Source organism: Carassius gibelio, chromosome A4 (assembly GCF_023724105.1).
Source record: "Carassius gibelio isolate Cgi1373 ecotype wild population from Czech Republic chromosome A4, carGib1.2-hapl.c, whole genome shotgun sequence".
NCBI lineage: Eukaryota > Metazoa > Chordata > Actinopteri > Cypriniformes > Cyprinidae > Carassius > Carassius gibelio.
In genome coordinates, this window is record NC_068374.1 from 34634339 (window position 1) to 34656292 (window position 21954).

General features: G+C 35.1%; 2 protein-coding genes across 4 annotated transcripts in view; one reads left to right on the top strand and one right to left on the bottom strand.

Annotated features, from left to right (window-relative positions):
* The window catches only part of LOC127979083 (cytidine monophosphate-N-acetylneuraminic acid hydroxylase-like), a 33243-nt gene extending 24836 nt beyond the window's left edge, over window positions 1-8407 (bottom strand). Inside the window, exon 1 of the mRNA XM_052584217.1 lies at window positions 8268-8407. The gene's annotated coding sequence lies outside the window, so the exon portion shown is untranslated. The remainder of the gene's footprint in view (window positions 1-8267) is intronic.
* On the top strand, window positions 49-17714 carry LOC127979108 (uncharacterized). 3 transcript variants are annotated; one of them, XM_052584282.1, is made up of 6 exons: window positions 49-1995; window positions 12772-13004; window positions 13668-13740; window positions 13840-13930; window positions 14120-14229; window positions 15796-17714. In XM_052584282.1, exons 1-6 carry the CDS (start codon window positions 1899-1901, stop codon window positions 16116-16118), a joined length of 927 nt encoding a protein of 308 aa, XP_052440242.1. In that variant the 5' UTR covers window positions 49-1898; the 3' UTR covers window positions 16119-17714. The 3 variants fall into 3 exon arrangements, with proteins under 3 accessions (XP_052440242.1, XP_052440232.1, XP_052440221.1); XM_052584272.1 differs by lacking the exon at window positions 49-1995 and adding an exon at window positions 12190-12458; XM_052584261.1 differs by lacking the exon at window positions 49-1995 and adding an exon at window positions 12199-12491.
* The last annotated feature ends 4240 nt before the right edge of the window (window positions 17715-21954 follow it).

A 21954-nucleotide genomic window follows, 5' to 3' on the forward strand; every position in this document is an offset into this window, starting at 1 on the left:
ACAGGGCAGGATTTACCTGTTTGCAAGACATAGTCAAAACATATCGTTGGGCCCCCTAACACTTTTACAGATAATATTACCCCCTTCCCTTTATGTTTGCTTAGACACAATTTTAAAAACAAGGCTCATTTTGTCAAAGCACTACACACAAATAACACATTCACACACACAAGTATCAGAACATCTCAGATCTTTTGCAAGACGACGCATTTTATTCAAAACTTTACAATAATTTAAGAAAAACCCAATTTTGGGACCATGTGACACACACATGGTTTATTCAGTTTGAATCTGTTTGAGCCACTTAGACACTGCACAGTTTTTTATTAGGCACAATATGAAAGTGAAGTGAAAGTCCTAACATCTGACTTTTTTTTTTTTTTTACATAGTTGCAGTATTACAGTCACACCAGTTCATAGGTGTGTGTGTGTGTGTGTGTACAAGTGTGTGTCCATGCATGTGTGAGTTGGTGTGTTGATTAAGTCTCACCCCTTAATTTCTGTGCAATTTTTTTGCATTGTTGGGGATTTGTAGGTTATACACATAAACATGTTCTGTATTTATTCTTTCCCCATTTCAAGTACATTTCAGGTCATTTTTAACCGAAGATCATGAGTGTGACTATTTTTTATGACCATTTAGCTTTTCCGAATCATGCCCTCAGGTTATGAAGTCCCCTCCTAAAAACCCTAGATCTGTGGTTTTCAAACCAGTCCTGCAAGCATCACTAGCACCACATATTTTGTATGTCTCATCTGACACACCAGCTTTAGATGTGCAGTGCTTGGGGTGCTCTCAGAACCGGTTTGAAAAACCCTGCTGACCTTTACTGCCTGCTTTGTCTATATGTAGCGCCGGACCTATAGGCGTAAATGTAGACAAGGAAATAACTAGAAGAATAACAAGTGCGGTAAACTGTTAAAATGCGGGTTAACAATCGAGAGAGCTGCAACTGAAGAAAACACATGCAAATAAAAATAAGGAAAACCTCTTCATCAGTTTAACAACATGTGACATCATTCTCGATGAAAGTCGTAAAGTATATCGTGCAGCCGTAAAAGTTTCTAAATTAATCTATATCGCTTCGACTATATATCTAGACAATAAAACTATTGATCAGATTTTATTACATTTTTTTTTATGGAAAAACCATGTGCACTGCATTTGTAAATCTGTTGTCATAAATTATTTTAAAAACGGTGGACTTGACTTTCTGGATTTAACTAATACTCTCACAATTAATTGGTTAAAATGTTGTTTGAACAAACCATCTTTGTGGAATTTTATTCCTAAAATCATTTTGGACCAACTTTGGTGTCTTTCTTTTTTTTTACTAATGTGTGATTACAAGATTGAGAAGCAATCTGCATTTCATGCTCAAGCTTTTTTTGGCTTGGAAACTGATCTATAAGCACATTTTTTCTCTCCAGCGCTACTTTCTTTGGAGCAATCGTTGAATTTTATAAACACAAAAGCTGGTTTGATAAGAGTATTGTTGTTTGTCATTTGTTTACATGACATTTGATGAATTTCTTGTAAGCTTTCATTTTCATGTGACTCCCGAGGAAATTTCTCATTTTCTCTACAATTAATTCTGGTATTGCTTCCTTATTTAGAAATGTGATATTGGTTTATATGCCCATAGTCAGTCTAACTGATACAATATGTGGTCAGTTTTGTTTTTCACAGACTAAAAATGACAAATCTATTCGTTCTCTATTTTTAAAGGAGGTTGCTTTATTGCTTATTGGACTAAATTGGTTAGAAATACTAAGTAGGAAAATGTTTGGTTATTGCCTCACAAGTGTTTGTAACAAAGTAAAATAAATCCCTTTCAAAATAATCCATCAATTCTATCCTGTTTAATATCTTCTCAGTAAGTTTAAGAAGGATACTGATGTTAATTGCTCTTTTTGCTCTTTTTGCATTTAGAAACTGTCCCCCAGATCTTATAAAGTTAAGGTTTGATGCTTCGATGTTTATCAAAGAAAAAGGTACTCAGTTTCATTTTGAAAATTTTTATATGAATAACAACGTTTTTGATTTTAATCTATTTATTTTGTTGGTTAAGTTTCATAATCATGAGTGTAAATTTCCTAAAAAAAAACAACAAACCTGTTTTTTACCTGTTTTCAAGACATAGTCGAAACATATCGTTGGGCCACCTAACACTTTTACAGATAATATTACCCCCTTCCCTTTATGTTCGCTTAGACACAATTTTAAAAACAAGGCTCATTTAGTCAAAGCACTAGACAGAATTAACACATTCACACACAAAAGTATCAGAACAGATCTTTTGCAAGACGATGCATTTCATTCAAAACTATTACAATAATGTAACAAAACCCAATTTTGGGACCATGTGGCACACACATGGTTCATTCAGTTTTTATCGGTTTGAACCACTTAGACACTGCACAGTTTTTTATTTTTAGTACATGAATATAATGACCAAACGCAACACATGAGACAAGTACTACACATTCATGACAATACTTATTTCTCACCCCATTGTAAAATCTTCCAGTACATCATTGCAATTAGGCCGCATTTTGCACTGAAAATCAAATACACTATACAGTAGAACATAAACTAACACCTTAGCTTCATCTCTTCGTATAGTTTCACAGTCAATGTCCTTCTTTGCAAAACGGCGAGAGGAGAATCTTCTCAAATGGTGAATCCATCCTTACACAGACTCTCACAGGCCTTTATTGTGTGTCAAGTTTTTTGACACACAATAAAGCTAAGTTCAAATGCCTATTTAACATATTGGTACAGTAAATAAAGTGCACAAATATGAGGCGCCGCGTAGGATTTGTTTATATTTAAACACATATAGGAGTGTTTAATAGTTGTATGCATGGATCATGTTTACATGTACATGCGAGTATGTGCAGGTGTGTTTGTATGCAGAGAGTTTATATGTATGCACGAGTGTGTGTAGGTGTATATGCATGGATCGAGCTTTTCAGAGAGAATATTAGATGCGTTTGTGATGGTGAAATTATTTCCGACATTAAAACTCATTATTAACGTTAACAGCCAGAAAAGAAAGAAAGAAAGAAAGAAAGAAAGAAAGAAAGAAAGAAAAGAAAGAAGATTTAACAGGAATGTGCCTGAAAGTGTTAAAACTAAATGATTTACAATTTATTTTAATAAATCTTAAAAATGTATAAGGTGTGCATTATAGCTGACAACTAGATGAACGCATTACAGGTTTTTTTATGACTGTAAGTCTTTCTCCTTAAATGCTATTGACTTTAGAAAAGTTTATACCAATATCGCGTGTAACTTTAGAGACAGTCCCTCAAATTATAGAATTTCGAGTATTATCGAAAAATTTTCGAATGTTTTTTTTTTTTTTTCTCTGTGCCGGATTGTTGATGACTTTTAACAGGGGATAGATGTCCATTCATCAGTTAAGAACATTCAGGTGCAAACATGAAGTGCGAGCGAAACGACCCTGATCTTCTCAGCAGTCCACACCGTCCTTCTGATATCTGAGCTGAGCCAAACCAGACTGGCACTTTTGTATGGGATGCAATTAGACTCAAAATGATTCATAGATGCATGCAAAATAATTACATTAATGTGCAGCATTTTGTTCAAGTAGAGACATATTTGTGAATACAAATGTTATCGTTTTTATCAAATTGTCATAGTGATTCAAATGTGCATTTGTGGATCAAGCGTTCATTCAAACCTCTTCAGCAATTTATGATACATTAATGCAGAACAATTCTACACCAAATTCTACAGACTCAAATTGAAAGGCATTTGTTTGTGGCTAGTAAAATACATCTATAAAATGTATGCAGTACATGGATAGTTTTTAGTGCATCTCATTTTGGAGTCTCAATTTCCTCCCATACTTTTTTTTGCATGTGTTTTCCTAAACTGCAGCGCGTTGATGTCTCGGCCACCGTACACTATTGATAATCATATGATGACAAACACCAGTTTGTAATCTCAAACAGCATAACAGACTGTTGTGAACAGTACGGGTAAAATAACTGAAAGCTAATTGAACGACGTGCTCGAGCGTCAAGTAAGCGCTGAGCTGTAATTCCACCCCAGTCCTGTAGAGGGCAGTAATCTCGCGAGACTTCTCCTGTCCCTCAGTAGTAGGCCAATTTCGACTTTATTCTCGTAGTATTACGACTTTATTCTTCTAATATTTCGACTTTATTCTCGAAACATTTCAACCTATTCTTGTAATATTTCAACTTTATTCTTGTAGTAGGCCTATTATAACTTTATTCCCGAAACATTTCAACTTTATTCTCGAAACATTTTGACTTTATTCTCATAATAGAGTCTGGGAACATGACGTCAGCAACGCAATGCATTCTGGGACTTTGGGACACGGACGCTGCTGTATGTATTGTATTGGATTGATAATAGACTGTTTTGTTTGCTATCTAGAGCTAAAAAATAAGTTACAATGGTAAAAGCTGGTTGTGTAATTAACTGCCATACTCGTACTCATGACCGGCATGGAAAAATAATTTGAATGGAGTGCGATTTTTCAGCTTTCCCGCTGGAAAACCGCACCTTGATATCAGAGTTAACAAAGCGGCGTCAAAGAGCTTGGTTAGCAGCAGTAAGAAGGAAAAGAAGGATTGTCCCTTTGGTCTGATATATACACACGTATGTATGTGCATTTATATATATTTATAAATATACAGAAATGTACGTTATATAAACAACTTTTTTTGGATGTGATTAATCGATTTGACAGACTTAACGTTACATTAAATGTTACCTATGCATGAACCACATCTCCTGCATTATCAGTGTTATGCATATTGCATACCACCTGTTACAGTAATAAACGGCAAAACTGATCAATTCTGTATCTCTTTATTTGTGCATCATAACACACTGAGGTTAATTTGTACAGTTTACAATAACGCATATTAAAAAGTAAAGGGGCAGTGTAACACATAAAAGGTAATTAGGTAAACAAGTATCAAGACCACAGGTAGGGCAGTGAAAATTGAAAAAAAGGAAGATTATTTAATTTATACGTTCAGTGCACTTCAAGTATCCTTCAAGTATAGTACAGTAGCCTTCAAGTATCAAGAACATAGATAATGTAATAAGTGAAAAGGGTACATAGAAAGACAATTGTTAAAATTTATTAATTCAATACCTTTGTGCAGACAACAGTTTTCCGCTCGTTGACGCGGAAAATTTGTAGGTTCTGCACCCACAATTTGTAAATTGCAGGTGAGACTCGAGAGATTTATCATTTTTAAACTGATCAGAGGTGTACGCTCTGACACTACAAACAAGGTAAGAAAACACATTGGGGAAGGTTACGAGCGGCAGCTCTTTAAGATCATCCGACCACTCTTTGTGTTCGTGCAGATTGAGTTCGTTGATTGTCTTGATTTTTTTCTAAATACCGCATCTTTGCTTCCTTGTTGAGTTTTTCTTTATATGTAATCTTACACTTGATCTGTATGTCATGTCACTTTCACTTTTACTGAAAAGTGTGTCCCAAAAAATGGCCACGACTACCCAGAATGCAATGCGTAGTGACGTAGTTTCCCAAGCTCTATATGTTTTTTTCAACTTGGCACTACTTTTTGACAAGTTTTATATTTTTTGTTGGTTTAAATGTTGATTTGAAGTGTAGTTTCTTTTTTTTTTTTGCATTATTATTACTACAGACCTGAACACAGAAAACACTTTGTTACACAAAACATTACACTTCTATAAAAATTTTACAAAAATGAAAAGGAATGCTTTATCCGAGCTAAATCCTTCTGAGTCTGATCTGATTTTAACCTGTTATTTCACTCTTCTGAATCATTTTGGCTATATGGTTATAGCCATACCATACCAATTTATTTGAGTATGTATAATTCTGTACGTGTGTGTCTGTGTAAGGAAGTGTGTGTGAGTGGATGTATCCGTTTTTGCACTCTAGATGTTTTAGAGTCTCACCCCTTCATTTCTGTGCAATTTTTTCTGCATTGTGTGAGATTTGTAGATTTTACACATAAAAATGTTATGTACTTTCTTTCCCCATTTACCATTCATTTCCTATGGTCATCATTTTTGACCGAAGACCATGAGTGTGACTATTTTTTTATGGCCATTTAGCTTTTTCGAATCATGCCCTCAATTTTCTTTTGTTGTTAACATACAAAGTGCCATAAAAGTCACCTAGTTTCGTACCATTCTTGTGAAGCTATGATTTAAAAAAATTCAAAATGTAAAAATTCTCCGGTCAGATATGACCGAAAGGCTTTTAATTGCAGGTAAGTGACAATTCAACTATATGCAATGAACAACGATGATAGTATTTTGTCTTGACTGGTGGTATATGTTATGGAGGTTTTCAAACCAGTCTTGCAAGTGCCCCTAGTACCACACATTTTTGACACATGACACATGGGTTGAATCAGGTGTCATAGATGACAGAAAATGTGCAGTGCTTGGGGTGCTCGCAGAACTAGTTTGAAAAACCCTGCTGACCTGTTACTGCCTGCTTTATAGCGCCGGACCTATAGGCGTAAATGTGGACAAGGAAATAACTTAAAGCATAACAAGTGCAGTAAACCGTAAAAATGTTTGAGTTACAAACTATGCGGGTTAACGATCGAGAGACCTGCAACTGAAGAAAACAAATAGAAAAAGCACCGGCAAATAAGGAAAACATCTTCTTCAGTTTAACATCATGTGACATCATTCTCGATGAAATAATGATGTGAAGTCATAAAGTATATCGTGCAGCCTTAGAGGTAGAGTTTTCTGTCAAAAGCAGAAGGATTTTTATACTAACACATATTGCTTCGACCATATATCTAGACAACAAAACTATTGATCACTTTATATCTTAAATCCATGTGCACTGCATTTGTAAATCTGTTGTCATAAATTATTTTTAAAACGATGGACTTAACTTTCTGGATTTAACTAATACTCTCAAAATTAATTGGTTAAAATGTTGTTTGAACAAACCATCTTTGTGGAATTTTATTCCTAAAATTATTTTGGACCAACTTTGGTGTCTTTCTTTTTTTTTACTAATGTGTGATTACAAGATTGAGAAGCAATCTGCCTTTCATGCTCAAGCTTTTTTCGGCTTGGAAACTGATCTATAAGCACATTTTTTCCTCTCCAGCGCTATTATCTTTGGAACAATCGTTGAATTTTATAAACAGAAAAGCTGGTTTGATAGGGGTATTGTTGTTTGTCATTTGTGTACATGACATTTGATAAATTTTCCTGTGACACCCAAGGAATTCTCTAATTTTCTCTACAATTAATTCTGGTATTGCTTCCTTATTTAGAAATGTGATATTGGTTTATATGCCCATAGTCAGTCTAACTGATACAGTATGTGGTCAGTTTTGTTTTTCATATCTATAAGTTCTGTAGTGGGAAAGTGTTTGGTTATTACCTCATATATGTTTTTGTAACAAACAAGGTAAAAGAAATCTATTTCATAATAATCCATCAATTCTATCCTGTTAAATATAATCTCAGTATGTTTATGAAGGATATTGATGTTAATTGCTCTTTTTGCTCTTTGCATTTAGAAACTGTCCCCCAGATCTTCTGGCACTGTATTTAAGTAAAAAAAATAAAGGTTTGATGCTTCTATGTTTATCAAAGAAAAGGTACTTTTTAATTTTAATTTTAATTTTGAAAATTTGGTTTTTGGATATTTTAATGTGAAAAACAACGTTTTTGTTATTAATCTATTGATTTTGTTGGTTCAGTTTCATATTCATGAGTGTAAATTTACTAAAAAAGAAAAAAAACTGTTTTAGAGTTTTATAAAGAGTTGGAAAATTACTTTTCTACTATTCAACATAGAAATGCAATTAAAAATGTCAGTTTGTCAGTAATGTAAAGACCATACATGTCTGTGAATTAATTTCTTTTCTTTGCTTTTTTTATCCTTTGTTCTCCTGGCTTTATAATGTCTGTTGTATTGTTCTGTATCCGTCGTTTAAAGCATAAAAAAAAAAGTCTATCGTCCCCAGCCCGGGATGAAAATACACATTAAAATATATAAAGTCAGTAATCATAACTTCAGTCCGTTAGAACATCATAATCATTATCTGAAAGTTTACAAGTTTTTCAACTAAGCACACAAATACAGTAACATGCAATGATTTGCATATTGGATGAAGGATTGAAGATATAAAATAAATGAATTAACCTATAGTTGTCGTCAATGCAGAAACCATAACTATATATATCCCAGTGCGATTTATTTGTTACTAAATACGCTTACGTTTTGTCAGATTGTCCTTCATCCAAGTCCTCGGTTTATACTCATAACATTAGCACAGAGTCAGTTGTCCTAGAAGCAGTTCTGTTCAGACGTGCTGTGTCAGTCGTAAGAAATCATGTACTGTTCGATATCTTCGCTCTGAATCATGCATCATCAGCTCATCGGTTCTTATATCGGACGAGTCCGAAAGAAACCAATGCAACCGGTTCTCGACTCAAGAATGAGAAATGCTTTTAACTTGCACAGGGCAGGATTTACCTGTTTGCAAGATATAGTCAAAACATATCGTTGGGCCCCCTAACACTTTTACAGATAATATTACCCCCTTCCCTTTATGTTCGCTTAGACACAATTTTAAAAGCAAGGCTCGTTTTGTCAAAGCACTAGACACAATTAACACATTCACACACACAAGTATCAGAACAGATCTTTTGCAAGACGATGCATTTCATTCAAAACTATTACAATAATGTAACAAAACCCAATTTTGGGACCATGTGGCACACACATGGTTCATTCAGTTTTAATCGGTTTGAACCACTTAGACACTGCACAGTTTTTTATTTTTAGTAAATGAATATAATGACCAAACGCAACACATGAGACAAGTACTACACATTCATGACAATACTTATTTCTCACCCCATCGTAAAATCTTCCAGTACATCATTGCAATTAGGCTGCATTTTGCACTGAAAATCAAATACACTATACAGTAGAACATAAACTAACACCTTAGCTTCATCTCTTCGTATAGTTTCACAGTCAATGTCCTTCTTGTCTGCACACCAGATGGTCGTGTTTGATCAATAGGTTCATATGTGTAGTATTTTGGAAAGCATTGTCTTGAAATGGCAAAGAAGTAACATTATGTTAATTTTCTGTGTCTAATTTAGAGAAGTGTGTTTAGTGTTTTGAAAAAAGTGTGAGGCTGAGAATGTGCTTGTAGTTTTGCAGATCTGGGCTGAGATTTTACTCTTTGAGTGTAAGGTTTCACTAGCTGTGTGTTATTTTTAATTTTAGTGTGTAAGCAATCATAAAAAAGTGTAACTAAAACCCACCAATTCTCAACAACATCTTTGCAAATTAAAATATTGTGACTCAAAACTCAAAACACCTGCAAAGTTTTCCTGAGCCTTCAAAATGGTCTCAGTTTAGTTCAGTAGGTTACACAATCATGGGGAAGACTGCTGATCTGACAGTTGTCCAGAAGACAATCATTGACACCCTTCAGAAGGAGGGTAAGCCACAAATATTTATTGCCAAAGAAGCTGGCTGTTCACAGAGTGCTGTATCCAAGCATGTTAACAGAAAGTTGACTGGAGGGAAAAAGTGTGGAGAGAACCGCAGCCTGATGAAGATTGTCAAGCAAACTGGATTCAAGAATTTGAGTGAACTTCACAAGGAATGGACTGAGGCTGGGGTCAAGGCATCAAGAGCCACCACACACAGACGTATTGAGGAATTTGGCTACAGTTGTCATATTCCTCATTAAGCCACTCCTGAACCACAGACAACGTCAGAGGCGTCTTACCTGGGATAAGGAGAAGAAGAACTGGACTGTAGCCCAGTGATCCAAAGTCCTCTTTTCAGATGAGAGCAAGTTTTGCATTTCATTTGGAAACCATGGTCCTAGAGTCTGGAGGATGGGTGGAGAAGCTCATAGCCCAAGTTGTTTAAAGTCCAGTTTTAAGTTTCCACAATCTGTGATGATTTGGGGAACTGCTGGTGTTGGTCCATTGTGTTTTTAAAAAACCAAAGTCACTGCACACGTGAGATTTTGGAGAACTTCACGCTTCCTTCTGCTGACCAGCTTTTTGAAGATGCTGATTTCATTTTCCAGCAGGATTTGGCACATGGCCACACTGCCAAAAGCACCAAAGGTTGTTTAAATGACCATGGTGTTGGTGTGATTGACTGGCCAGGCAAACTCACCAGACCTGAACCTCAGAGAGAATCTATGGGGTATCGTAAAGAGGAAGATGAGAAACAAGAGACCAAACAATGCAGATGAGTCAAAGAAACCTGGGCTTCCAGACCACCTCAGCAGTGCCACAAACTGATCTCCTCCATGCCACGCTGAACTGAGGCAGTAATTAAAGCAGAAGGAGCCCCTACCAAGTATTGAGTACATGTACAGTAAATGAACTGTATGAAGTATGAAGTATTCTAATTTGTTGAAATTAGTTTTGTTAAATGTGAGCTAAAATCAACACAACTAAAATAATCAGACTTATACCACTTCAGTCTGTGCATTGAATTTATTTAATACACAAGCTTCACAGTTTGAGTTGAATTACTGAAATAAATGAACTTTTCCATGACATTCTGATTTACTGAGATGCACCTGTATATGAATATACAGGATACAAGGCAGTTCAAAGTTCGTAAGGCATGAGTGCATCCATCAATCTGAGAAGTAGGGAAGAGTGGAGGCAGAGGATGAGGAAGAGCAAGACCAACAGTTGTTTCAGACGATATCAGAGCTACTGTAATAAACCATGTTCTTGTGTGTGGAATGACAGTCAGGACAAAAGAGTTAAAACCTAATTTGAACAGATTCTCTGTGGCCAACATCTCCAGTTGGAAAGTTCAAAAGAAAAGCAAAAAATAAAAAATAAAAAAATAGGAGTGGAAGAGAATCTTTTTGCAAAATTGCAAGACTAACACGTTAGGATGGAAGAACTGGTCTGTGGTGATAGAAACGTTCAAAATGAAAACTATTTTTTTTTTTGTCTTTTGGTATCTGATTGAATACATTATGCCATGTATCTGAATATGATGTCCAGGAGCTTTGGCAGAAAAACAGGCCCACAACATAAAGATCCAGCAGTTTATTTAAAGAGTTAGCATGGTCACCCTGAAATATGACTGTCACCCCCACTGGATCTCTTAACATCATTGGGATGGGGTACTGTCAAACTAATGATGCCTGTATGCCATTGGATCAGAGAGCTGTCAATTGATGCCTGATTGCTGCGTGCAAAATTTAGATTTGGAGCGCTTATCAGCACCGTTAGATCAATGGGCTTTGTCAGTGGTTTAGCAAGACAAGGTTTCTGACATGCAATAAAGCTTCAAATGCCTATTTAACATATCGGTACAGTAAATAAAGTGCACAAATATGAGGCGCCGTGTAGGATTTGTTTATATTTAAACAAATATAGGAGTGTTTAATAGTTGTATGCATGGATCATGTTTACATGTACATGCGAGTATGTGCAGGTGTGTTTGTATGCAGAGAGTTTATATGTATGCACGAGTGTGTGTAGGAGTATATACATGGATCGAGGTTATAGATATACACGAGTGTCTGTAGATGTATGCACACAGGTCCGCTGCTTGCCAAATGTGTCCCCTGAGCAGGATTGTATTGTATTGTTTTTAATGCACTGAATCTTCACAATCTAGTGTTGTTACTATGAGTCATACATGTATTCTTTTCAGACACCAGTTTCCTGTTACTTTCAAATTGGAAGTCCAATTTGCAGAGACATATTTGTGAACACAAATGTTATAGTTTGTATCAAATTGTCATAGTGATTCAAATGTGCATTTGTGGCTCAAGCGTTCATTCACACCTCTTCAGCAATTAATGCAGAACAAACATGTTTGTATTTGTAAAATCACTGAACAATCATTTAATCCCGAATTCTACAGACACAAATTGAAAGACATATGTTTGTGGTTAGTAAAATACATGTATAAAATGTATGCAGTACATGGATAGTTTTTAGTGCATCTCATTTTGGAGTCTCAATTTCCTCCCATACTTTTGCATGTGTTTTCCTAAACTGCAGCGCGTTGATGTCTCGGCCACCGTACACTATTGATAATAATATGATGACAAACACCAGTTTGTAATCTCAAACAGCATAACGGACTGTTGTGAACAGTACTGGTAAAATAACTGAACGACGCGCTCGAGCGTCAAGTAAGTGCTGAGCTGTAATTCCACCCCAGTCCTGTAGAGGGCAGTAATCTCGCGAGACTTCTTCTGTCCCTCAAACGCACAAACCGAGGAAGACGTTTGATCAACGGTGAAGGGGGACTCGCCCTCGTTTATGCGATTGAACCGAATTAATTCTCGAGCAGACATGGTCCTGTCGTCCTCGCAGCAGCTCGTCATGGCGTTCACCGCGGTGCTGCTGGTGTTCGTGCTGTTCCCGCGCATGTTCGGCGGCAGAGACGGTCAGTCGTTCGAGCCGCGATCCAACAGGAGAGGTGCGGACCCGAGCGGACCAACCTTGGCTGTGTTTGTTTACTCTCTAGCTCTGGGTTTACCTGTATATTGTGTTTTTTTTTTAATATGTTGTTGTCATTGTGTGTGTTTGTCATTTCATAAAGCCATTGCATACAACATTTTCATGCTCAAAACTGTTTAAATAGATGTGCAGATCAAGCTGTCATTGTTTTTATCCATAAAGCTGAGCATAATAAACATTAGTTCTGCAGAACCCCAGGATGTGTGTTTAAAGGCTGATGGGTCTGTGTGTTTCTGCAGGTCCTGGTCCCGGGGTCGGTCCTGGAAGTGTAAAGAGTCAGAATCAGTTTCACAGGAGCGCAGCACCGCAGATGTCTCAGAGCGTGGAGAACATGCAGCAGATGAAGAAACTCATGGAGCAGGAGATGAAAAGTGACAAATACAAATCTAACAGCAATAAGGGCTACGTCTTCACCCTCATGCCCATCTACGCCATCGGTGTCGGGCTCTTCGCCGCGTATAAGTTTCTAAAGGTGATGACTTTTGTTGTTATGCATTAGAAAATGATTGGTGTAGAAATAATTTTCACTCAGAAATTGTTAGTAAACTTCACTCAAGATTAGAAAGTAATCTAGTTAACTGAAAAACTCCAGGAATTTGTTTTGCAAATTTGAAAATATATATATTTTTACAGTTTACATACTATTTTATATATTAGAAAAAAACATATTGAAACTTTATAAATGTACAAATAATTAAAAAAATCAAAAGAAAAACAGCAGATGTTAACAAATTTAATTAAATATGAAAAAAAGAGAAAGACTGAAATAGTATTTCCTTGTAAAATATAATCTAATAATGTTTTATTACGTCAAAAATATTTACAAACTATTTTTTTTATTTTATTTTTAATTTTTTAGTAAATAAAAAAAAAATTTTTTTTTGAAAGTTATAAAAATTTCTATTAAAATTCACACAAAAAGAGAAAATAATTTTTTTGAAGAAAGACTGAAATAGTGTTTTCTTGTAAAACAGCCAGTAAGTATTTTTTCCCCCTTAATAGTAATGATTTGGATGGGAAATCTACTTGATAGTGATACAAATAAAGGCACAATTCATGAAAAAATACACTTCATTATACAGTGTGCAAAAAAAAAAAAATCGTAGTTGTTATATCTTCATTTTTGTGTTTGCAGATTAAATCTTCAAGCGATTCTGAAGCTCAAAAAGCCAAAACAGCTCAAGGAGTGAAAAAATCAGCGGAGACCGGTGTGTGTGTGCATCAATGAGGATGCTTTTTTAGAAACGCCACCATTTATTTATATATTCAGAGAGAGACTTCTCTGATGCACTTGTCATCTTCCACAGAGAATCAGCTGAACGAGCTGGAGCAGAGACTCACTCAAACCGAGAAGATGCTCAACTCCATCCTGACCCAGCTGGACCCGCTCACCAACTGGTGAGAGCACACATGCACATGAAAATCATGCAAACCTCTTGGTTTTAAATAAACGTGGTTTGTGAGTCATGCAACTATGCATTTGGTTAAAGCACATTCATATTTTTGGTTATGCAGAAAGAAACCTGCGGATTGAAATACACTCTGGTCGTGTGTGGTTTGTTGTTTTGCCTGCTGTTTATTCTGCAGTGTGAAGTCTGTTGCATTGGAGCAGAAGAACGAGATCATGTCGCAGCTGCACTGCATTCGGCAGATAATGAAGAAGAGAGGCATGGAGTGTCCGAGCATCAGGATAGAAGGTAAACACAATTAACACAGCACTGCACGAACAGCTCACTCTCGCCGCTGGGCTTTAACAATAACACCATCGCTCCGAGTCATGGGAACAAGTGTCACGCACAGTTAAATCACAGCTTCATTAAAAAACATCCATTTTAGCCAAAAGAGCGAAGATTAATTGAATAAATGAATGATTGAATTGCTTGTATTTTACTTTATTTGTATGGCAATTAAATACAGTTTCCCATACATTCTCAGCACCAGAATGCATTTGGAATTATTGTTGGTTTTGATGCTTCTTGTAAATAATTTGTATACTTATATACTAATATAATATTTTTAATTGCAGTATACAATTACTGTGGTATAATGTTTTTGAAACCATTGTGCCACATTTATTGAAAATTGTATTGCCGTTTAGATTTTTTTGTTTGAAGTGCTTTTAAAAATTTAGAATTGCAAAAAATCTTATATAATAATCCATTAATAATATATATATATTTTTTTTTATTGTTTTTCTATATTATTTATACATTTTTTTTTTTTACATTTTAAGTCATTTATTTAATTAAAATCAGGCAATGTAGGAGATTAAGCAACTAATCCTTCGTTATATAATATCCATTATTTATCAACATCTATTATTTATTCATTTTTATTATTTATCTATCTGTCTATCTAATATATATATATATATATATATATATATATATATATATATATACACACACACACATATTTTATGGAAATATTTTTTTCATTTTAAATCTGCAATTAGGCAATTTAAAAGTACAACAAATCATTAAATAATTAATCAATTATTAATTGGCTGTTTGTATTATTATTTATCCCTATTTATCGGTTTTTAATTTAAATAATTTCTTAAAAATTGAAAATATTTTGGCAATTTAAAACTACAACAAGTCCTCAGATAATATATCTATTTATCATTTATCCATTTTTATTTTTAATTGATATTTTTTATTTATTTATTCAAACTATTGTTTTAAATTTTATTTAATTCATTTTTTTCAATTGTATTCAATTGAGAAGAACAACAAACACTTAGGTAATAGATATAATGTTAACCTATTTTTATTACATTTTTATTATTTGTCCATATTTATGTATATTTATCAATTTAATTAATACGTAATAATTTTTCACATTACAGTACTGAGAATGACATTGACTTTTTTTTTTTTCCATATTAATGTTAATCCTAATTTAAGGCATATCGTTTATATGTGAGTTTGCATTCATGTCAGTGATAAGTTTTAGTTTACACATATCTAATGCAGACGAATCCAGTAAATGAAGCAGCTCACAGATCTTTAAAAATAACATTGTAAACAAATTAGTGGGATGAACGAAGTAGCTCTGAATTGGCCAACATCAGGTAGGTCACGCTGCCATGCTACAGTAAATTTGTGAATATGTGCATGTAGGAAACTTGAGATTTTCAGTGATGCCTGCTTTTATATTTTATTTCATATGTTGGACATTCACTCATTTTTAAGTGACTGGATGCACTGTTGTAGCATTGTGGTGTATGGTGATGCAAATCACTTGGTTATTTCTTTTAGAGCCGACATGTGAGCGCAATCTAGACAAACTCATCGAGACTTTGGCCGCATCCGAAAGGCTTCCAGAAACTCGTCAGGATTCACAAACGCAGGCTGAAGTACAGCCACGTGATCCCCGAGAGCTCACGCCTGAGTCTGAGGGAGAGGAAGAGCTGGAGGAAGACGAGGATGAGGAGAACAAGTGCACGGAGGGAAGCGAGAGTGACTCTAGTATGCCGTCCCTCGAGGACTCGGCCGACATCGGTGGAGATGATGTTACAGTCGCTCAGAAACCTCCAGAAGATCTGACGGCTGGATTACGGAAACGCAACAGGCCTGAGTAACGGCGGCGCGAATCCGACGCAAATCTATTGATGTATTTATTTATTTATTTTATTCATTGTAATGAACACTGCGCCAGCGTCTGCATATCATACTGTTAACATGACATCACATTTACACTAAAAATGCCAAATGTTCTCTTTATATATTTTATTCGATCAAAAATACAAGTAAAATAGTGAAATATTAATGCAGTTTAAAATAGCTGTTTTCCATGTGAATGTATTCTGAAATGTATTTTATTCCTGTGACGCAAAGCTGAATTTTTATCATCATTACTCCTTCAGTCTTCAGTTTCCTCGACTTTTTTTTTGTGGAAACTCTTATGTATTTTATTTTTCGATAGAACCATATTTGTTTGAAATATAATTTTTATAACATTAGAAAACTCTTTACTGTCACTTTAGAACAATTTAATGCATTAATTTATTCTGGTTTACCCACGAATATTAATCAGCAGAAATTCAGCTTTATTATCACCGTAATAAATTACAGTTTAAAATCTATTCAAACTGAAACCCGTTATTTTACATTCTAAAAATATTTCAGATTATTACAGTTTTAACTACATTTCTATATCAAATATTTAATGAGCAATATTAATTTAAAGAAGATGTAATCACTTGCTCCGCCTCTAAAACGAGGTTCCTTTTCGGTGACATCATCGAGGCCAGCTGGATGGGGAACATAGCTTCCACAAACTGTTTAGTCATTGCTTTAGGAATCCTTAATCAGCCTTTCTGAACTCTTTACATCAGTTAACACAAATGTAATGTTAGGTTAATGCACTGATAGCAAATAATAATGTGTGAAAATGTCACTATGGAATATCGTTTCGTTTTGACTTTTAACCCTTTTAGTTAGATAATAATCACGTGTATGTCAGTGTGTATCTGCAGAAGTGGCTTCCTTTCCCTCGATGATGCAGTGATGCTAAAGGAATGGATCCAAGGCAGCTCGTGATGTTTTGTGGATGGTTTATCATTTGCATGTTTGCTGTGGCTTTTACACAGCTGCATGTGTCTGGTTTGACAATCACATGCTTTAAAGCTTTCCAAATGTGAGGACGTTCTTAGAGAGACGTTACAGCTCTGAGCTTTATTTTATTCGTTTTTTTTTTTTTTTTTAGCTTTAATCGAATACCAAACCCTAAATGTGAGAAGGCGTTAATGCACGTTATTGCTGTCTGTGCCACATTTCAGATCGAATGTTTTTATAAATCTGCTTTTCAAAGCTTCATGTTAGAGATTTGTGTTACGTCTTTTATGATACGTTTTCATTATTTTACAATCTGAGAATAATTCAAGAAAAAAAACAGTAGTTGTGATCCCTAAGTAATATTTAGTGACTACTATTGCTGTGTTCGGGCATCATTTTAAAAACATGCAACTGGTCCTATTAGAGAAATATTTTTTGTTGCATGTCGTTTGAATGATGTGATTTAGCGTTGAAAGATGTGGTATGAAACTGGCATGTAATCAGACTCTATACTTCCTGTGTTCATAGTTTTTGCCTTGTATGTGGTGTGCAGTTTAGATGAATATATTTGTTATGAAAAGCCTTAAATAAATTCCAAATACATGTTGTACATGTTATAATTGCACTTCTGTCGTTTATTAGTCTCTAACAGATCAGTTTGTATCCTTATTATGTGTCCAATATCATTTTATTAGATCCTACCTGACCAATCGCTACCATTTTGTGTATTTAAATGGGGAGTCATCTCATTTATCACCAGTAACATATGGAGTGCCACAAGGATCCGTCCTAGGTCCTCTGCTATTTTTATTTTATTTTTCTTGGTAATATTATTAGAAAATACAGGCTTAGTTTCCATTGTTTTGCAGATGATACTCCACTATCTTATCTAAATTATCTAAGCTAACAGAGTGTTAAAAATGTAAAAGATTGGATGACAAATACTTTATATGCAAAATTCGGATAAGACAGAGATATTACTTATTGGACCTAAAAACAGTACACAGAATCTAGTAGACTACAGTTTGCAACTAGACGGCGGAACTGTTACTTTCCTCTACAGTCAAAAATCTTATATTAGACAGCAACTTCATATTTCCCATGTTAAAAAAACAGCATTCTTCCATCTTCGAAACATTGTTAAGCTATGAAACATGTTATCTGTTTCTGATGCAGAAAAGCTAGTTCATGCATTCATGACCTCTAGACTGGACTATTGTAATGCACTTCTAGGTGGTTGTCCAGCTTCTTCAATAAACAAGCTACAGGTAGTCCAAAATGAAGTGGCTAGAGTCCTTACCAGGTCAAGAAAATATGATCACATTACCCCAATTTTACTCTGGAATAGCCTTCCTGATAATGTTCGGGGTTCAGACACACTCTCTCTGTTTAAATCAAGATTAAAAACACATCTCTATTGGTCAAGCATTCAAATAATGTGTGACTGCAGTTATATCTGATCAAATAACATTATTTTTCCTTGGGTTAAACACGTTAATTTCACTTGGTTGGAACAGCAGCTACGCTAATTATGTCTCAATTTGTTTCTCTGTAACTAGGATTTATACAAGCTCCAGTCTGGATCCAGAACACCTGAGAAGAGATGATGCAAAAAAAAATTTGCTATAAGTTTTAGATCTTTTAGCTCGACTGCCGGTGTCTCTTGTTAATGCAAATATCTAATCAGTCAATCAGGTCAGTGCATGAACGCAAGATGTTCAGTTGTCATTCAATCCAAATGAAATGGGCTTTGCACATAAACTGAAAGTGTGCTTTGTGTCTGAACCGCGGATATTCTGAGATCTTCGCCCTCTGAAGTCTCGAGAGTTTATAGCAGATGGTGTGAGAAAACAGAGAGGTGTTGCTGGGATGCACTACAGCAGCTGAGGTCTTCACATTATACTGTCAGGTAAGAAAAGCGAGGCTGGGAATGCTGTTTCTAACCTCCTGTATCCCCTTAAAGCTGCAGTAGGTAACTTTTGTAAAAATGTATTTTTTACTCATTTAATAAACCTGTCATTATGTCCTGACAGTAGAATATGAGACAGATAATCTGTGAAAAAATCAAGCTCCTCTGGCTCCTCCCAGTGTCCTATTGCCATTTGCATAAATCCTTCGCTCCTGGTAAGAAACAACCAATCAGAGCTGCGGTCCGTAACTTTGTTTGTGTTCAAAATGTAGAAAAATGTAGCTATATAATAAGTGAGTACACCATGAATCCATTTTCCAAACCGTGTTTTTAGCTTGTCCTGAATCACTAGGGTGCACCTATAATAAGTGTTTATATTCGGACTATTTTAGATTGCTTCGGGGGTACTGCGGTGGAGTAACCCAGTACCTTTATGATTCTTAATAGACATAATCAGAGAGAAGTAGTTCCGGCTACGATATTCTTCCGCAAGACGCAAGCAGTTCTGTTTATTAACCGCTAGAGCGTCAAAAGTTACCGACTGCAGCTTTAATGCAAAAGTTATGTGCACATATAATTGGCTACATTGGCTGGCTTATAAACAATCTCTGGCAGTCAAGATGCACAGGTCATACTTACAAACTGATCAATTAAGCACTTTAAAGAGAGAGACCAATTTCAGACTAGATTTCAGTAAGTTTTCTCCGATTCCAGTTTATTTTTTTTTTTTTTTTGTGGTTTTAACTGTGACTAGCTGCTTTATACGTTATTGAGACACTCTTTCCAACTGAAAGATTTCTAAACTAACACAATGTAACCACAAACTTGTCACCCAGAGTCCTAAAAAATTGTAATTTCTCCAGTGACCAACAGAGGACGCTGCAGTGTAACGAATCAAACCACTTACCAGTTTCCATCTGTACTGTAAATCTTAGACTGTGAGCACTGTGTCATCCATAACTTGTTTAATGTTGTGTTTTTATTGGAGTCTGACTGGCAGCATGAACATGGGTTTCTTGTGAATTAATGAGAAAGAGATTTTCACCTTCCAGACTGAGTCCATTGGGGCTGGACGTCCCAGAATAATCTGCTCCCATCAATTAGAGCCACGTTCAGCTTTAATCAAGTGCGTTTACACACCTAATGAGATGTGCTAACCACATTTGCCCTCATACCTGGGCCTGTCTCTTTCTGGGAATAGACTTTTAATTAATGTGACTGCAGACGGGGGCTTTAATGAGACGTGAGACGCTTTTTCATTATGTCTTCTGATTGTGATTGCTGCTAAATTATTTCACTTGTCAGCAAATGGATCTCTGTTGGTTTTGCTTCAAGAGCCTGAATTTGGAAACCAAACACTATAGCAATGTTCTTTATTATGCAAAGGTAAACAATGTTCTTTACCATGGTATTTTACAATGACAATTATAGTTAACTAAAATTAAAAACCATCCGAATGTTTTTGTTTTATATATATATTTTATTTTATTTTTTTTACTTCATTATTTTAATTAAGTTTAGCTTAGTGTACTAAAATAAATAAAACTAAATAAGAAATAGATATTTCAAATAAAAACTACTACTACTAATTAATACAAAAACAGTATAAATTTTTTGGCAATACAAAAATAACACCGAATACAAAAAGCATAACTTTTTTTTTTAATGAACTGAATGTATTATATTGTTTCAATAATATTCTTTAATATTTTGTATTTTGAGGGGACATTATGGTACTACACCATTCATTAAATTACACGCCATTTAATTTTATATACAGGTATTAAAAACAATGCAAATATTACAAAAACATATATTTTCAATTAACACAATTAGAATATTTCACATATGTATATTTAAACATAATGAATTTCTTTGCATTTTAAATTAGAATATATATTTAGACATTATCAAAGACTTAAATCTGGCTGACTTGTATTTTGTACCCCCTAAATTTTTTTTTTAAGACCATTTAAACTTTTCTAATCATGTAAAAATGTTGTATGTGTGTTTATATAATGTACCGTAGATGTCAAAACTTTCATACTATTCCGATGAAGTAAAAATGTAAATTCAAAACGTAACATCTTTCAGTCTAGAGCATCAAATTTTTCCTTCATCTTTGTTTTTTTTCGTCCTGTCCAGAAGTCCTCAGAACAGACCTGCGACCCACCGGCTGAGATCCAGTGCTCCGAGTCTAAAATAACCACAGACAGTTGTGGGAGGATGAATTACACGACTAACCTACAGCTGAATCAAGGTCAGTTTGGGATATGTGAGCTCTGTGCTTCCTGAACAACAGTGTGGTGCATCAGTGACCAAAATATGCTTTATTTGTGGACTTCTGAAATGGAAAGAAGTGCTCTTTGGTTTCATTTCACATTGTTACTTTTTTAGACTGTAGAGTGAAACTCTAAGATGTAGATGAGTTTGTCCTCTTAGTCATCTGGAGTGAATGGGTGCCGTCAGAATGAGAATCCAAACAGCTGATAAAAACGTGGTCAATCCACACCGCACCGCCTAACATATCGAGAAAAAAGCTGCATGTTTGCATTATTGTGATGTTTGGACTCTCATTCTGACGGCACCCATTCACTGCTGAGCAAGTGATGTGATGCAAATGTAATTTACCTTATTTTCTGTTTATTATAAGTTCAATACTCTGTTCCAAGAGCTTTGCACTAAATGCATGACTATAAGGAAAGTGTTTAGTCGAGTTGTATTCTCAGAGGATGCTTCCACATTCATTTGTTGCCAAAGCAGCTCACGACATTATAATTTTAGCTCCGAAGGAAAACACATCAAGCTATGAAGTCTGTGACTCCATATCCCAAATATGGGATAAAACATAGTTAAGATTCATCTTAGAGGCTGTAGCAGCCGTTCTGTGTCTTTATGAATTATGAATGTCAGTCCCAGTCTTGCTACTATTTTTAATTTCCTATATGCAA

What these genes read in the sequence shown, in the direction of transcription:
- LOC127979108 (XM_052584261.1), top strand. Translation starts at nt 12,332, where the DNA reads ATGCGATTGAACCGAATTAATTCTCGAGCAGACATGGTCCTGTCGTCC. An exon ending in GCCGCGATCCAACAGGAGAG is followed by an intron (nt 12,492 to 12,771) that starts GTGCGGACCCGA and finishes GTGTTTCTGCAG; the next exon opens with GTCCTGGTCCCGGGGTCGGT. An exon ending in CTGGACCCGCTCACCAACTG is followed by an intron (nt 13,931 to 14,119) that starts GTGAGAGCACAC and finishes TTTATTCTGCAG; the next exon opens with TGTGAAGTCTGTTGCATTGG.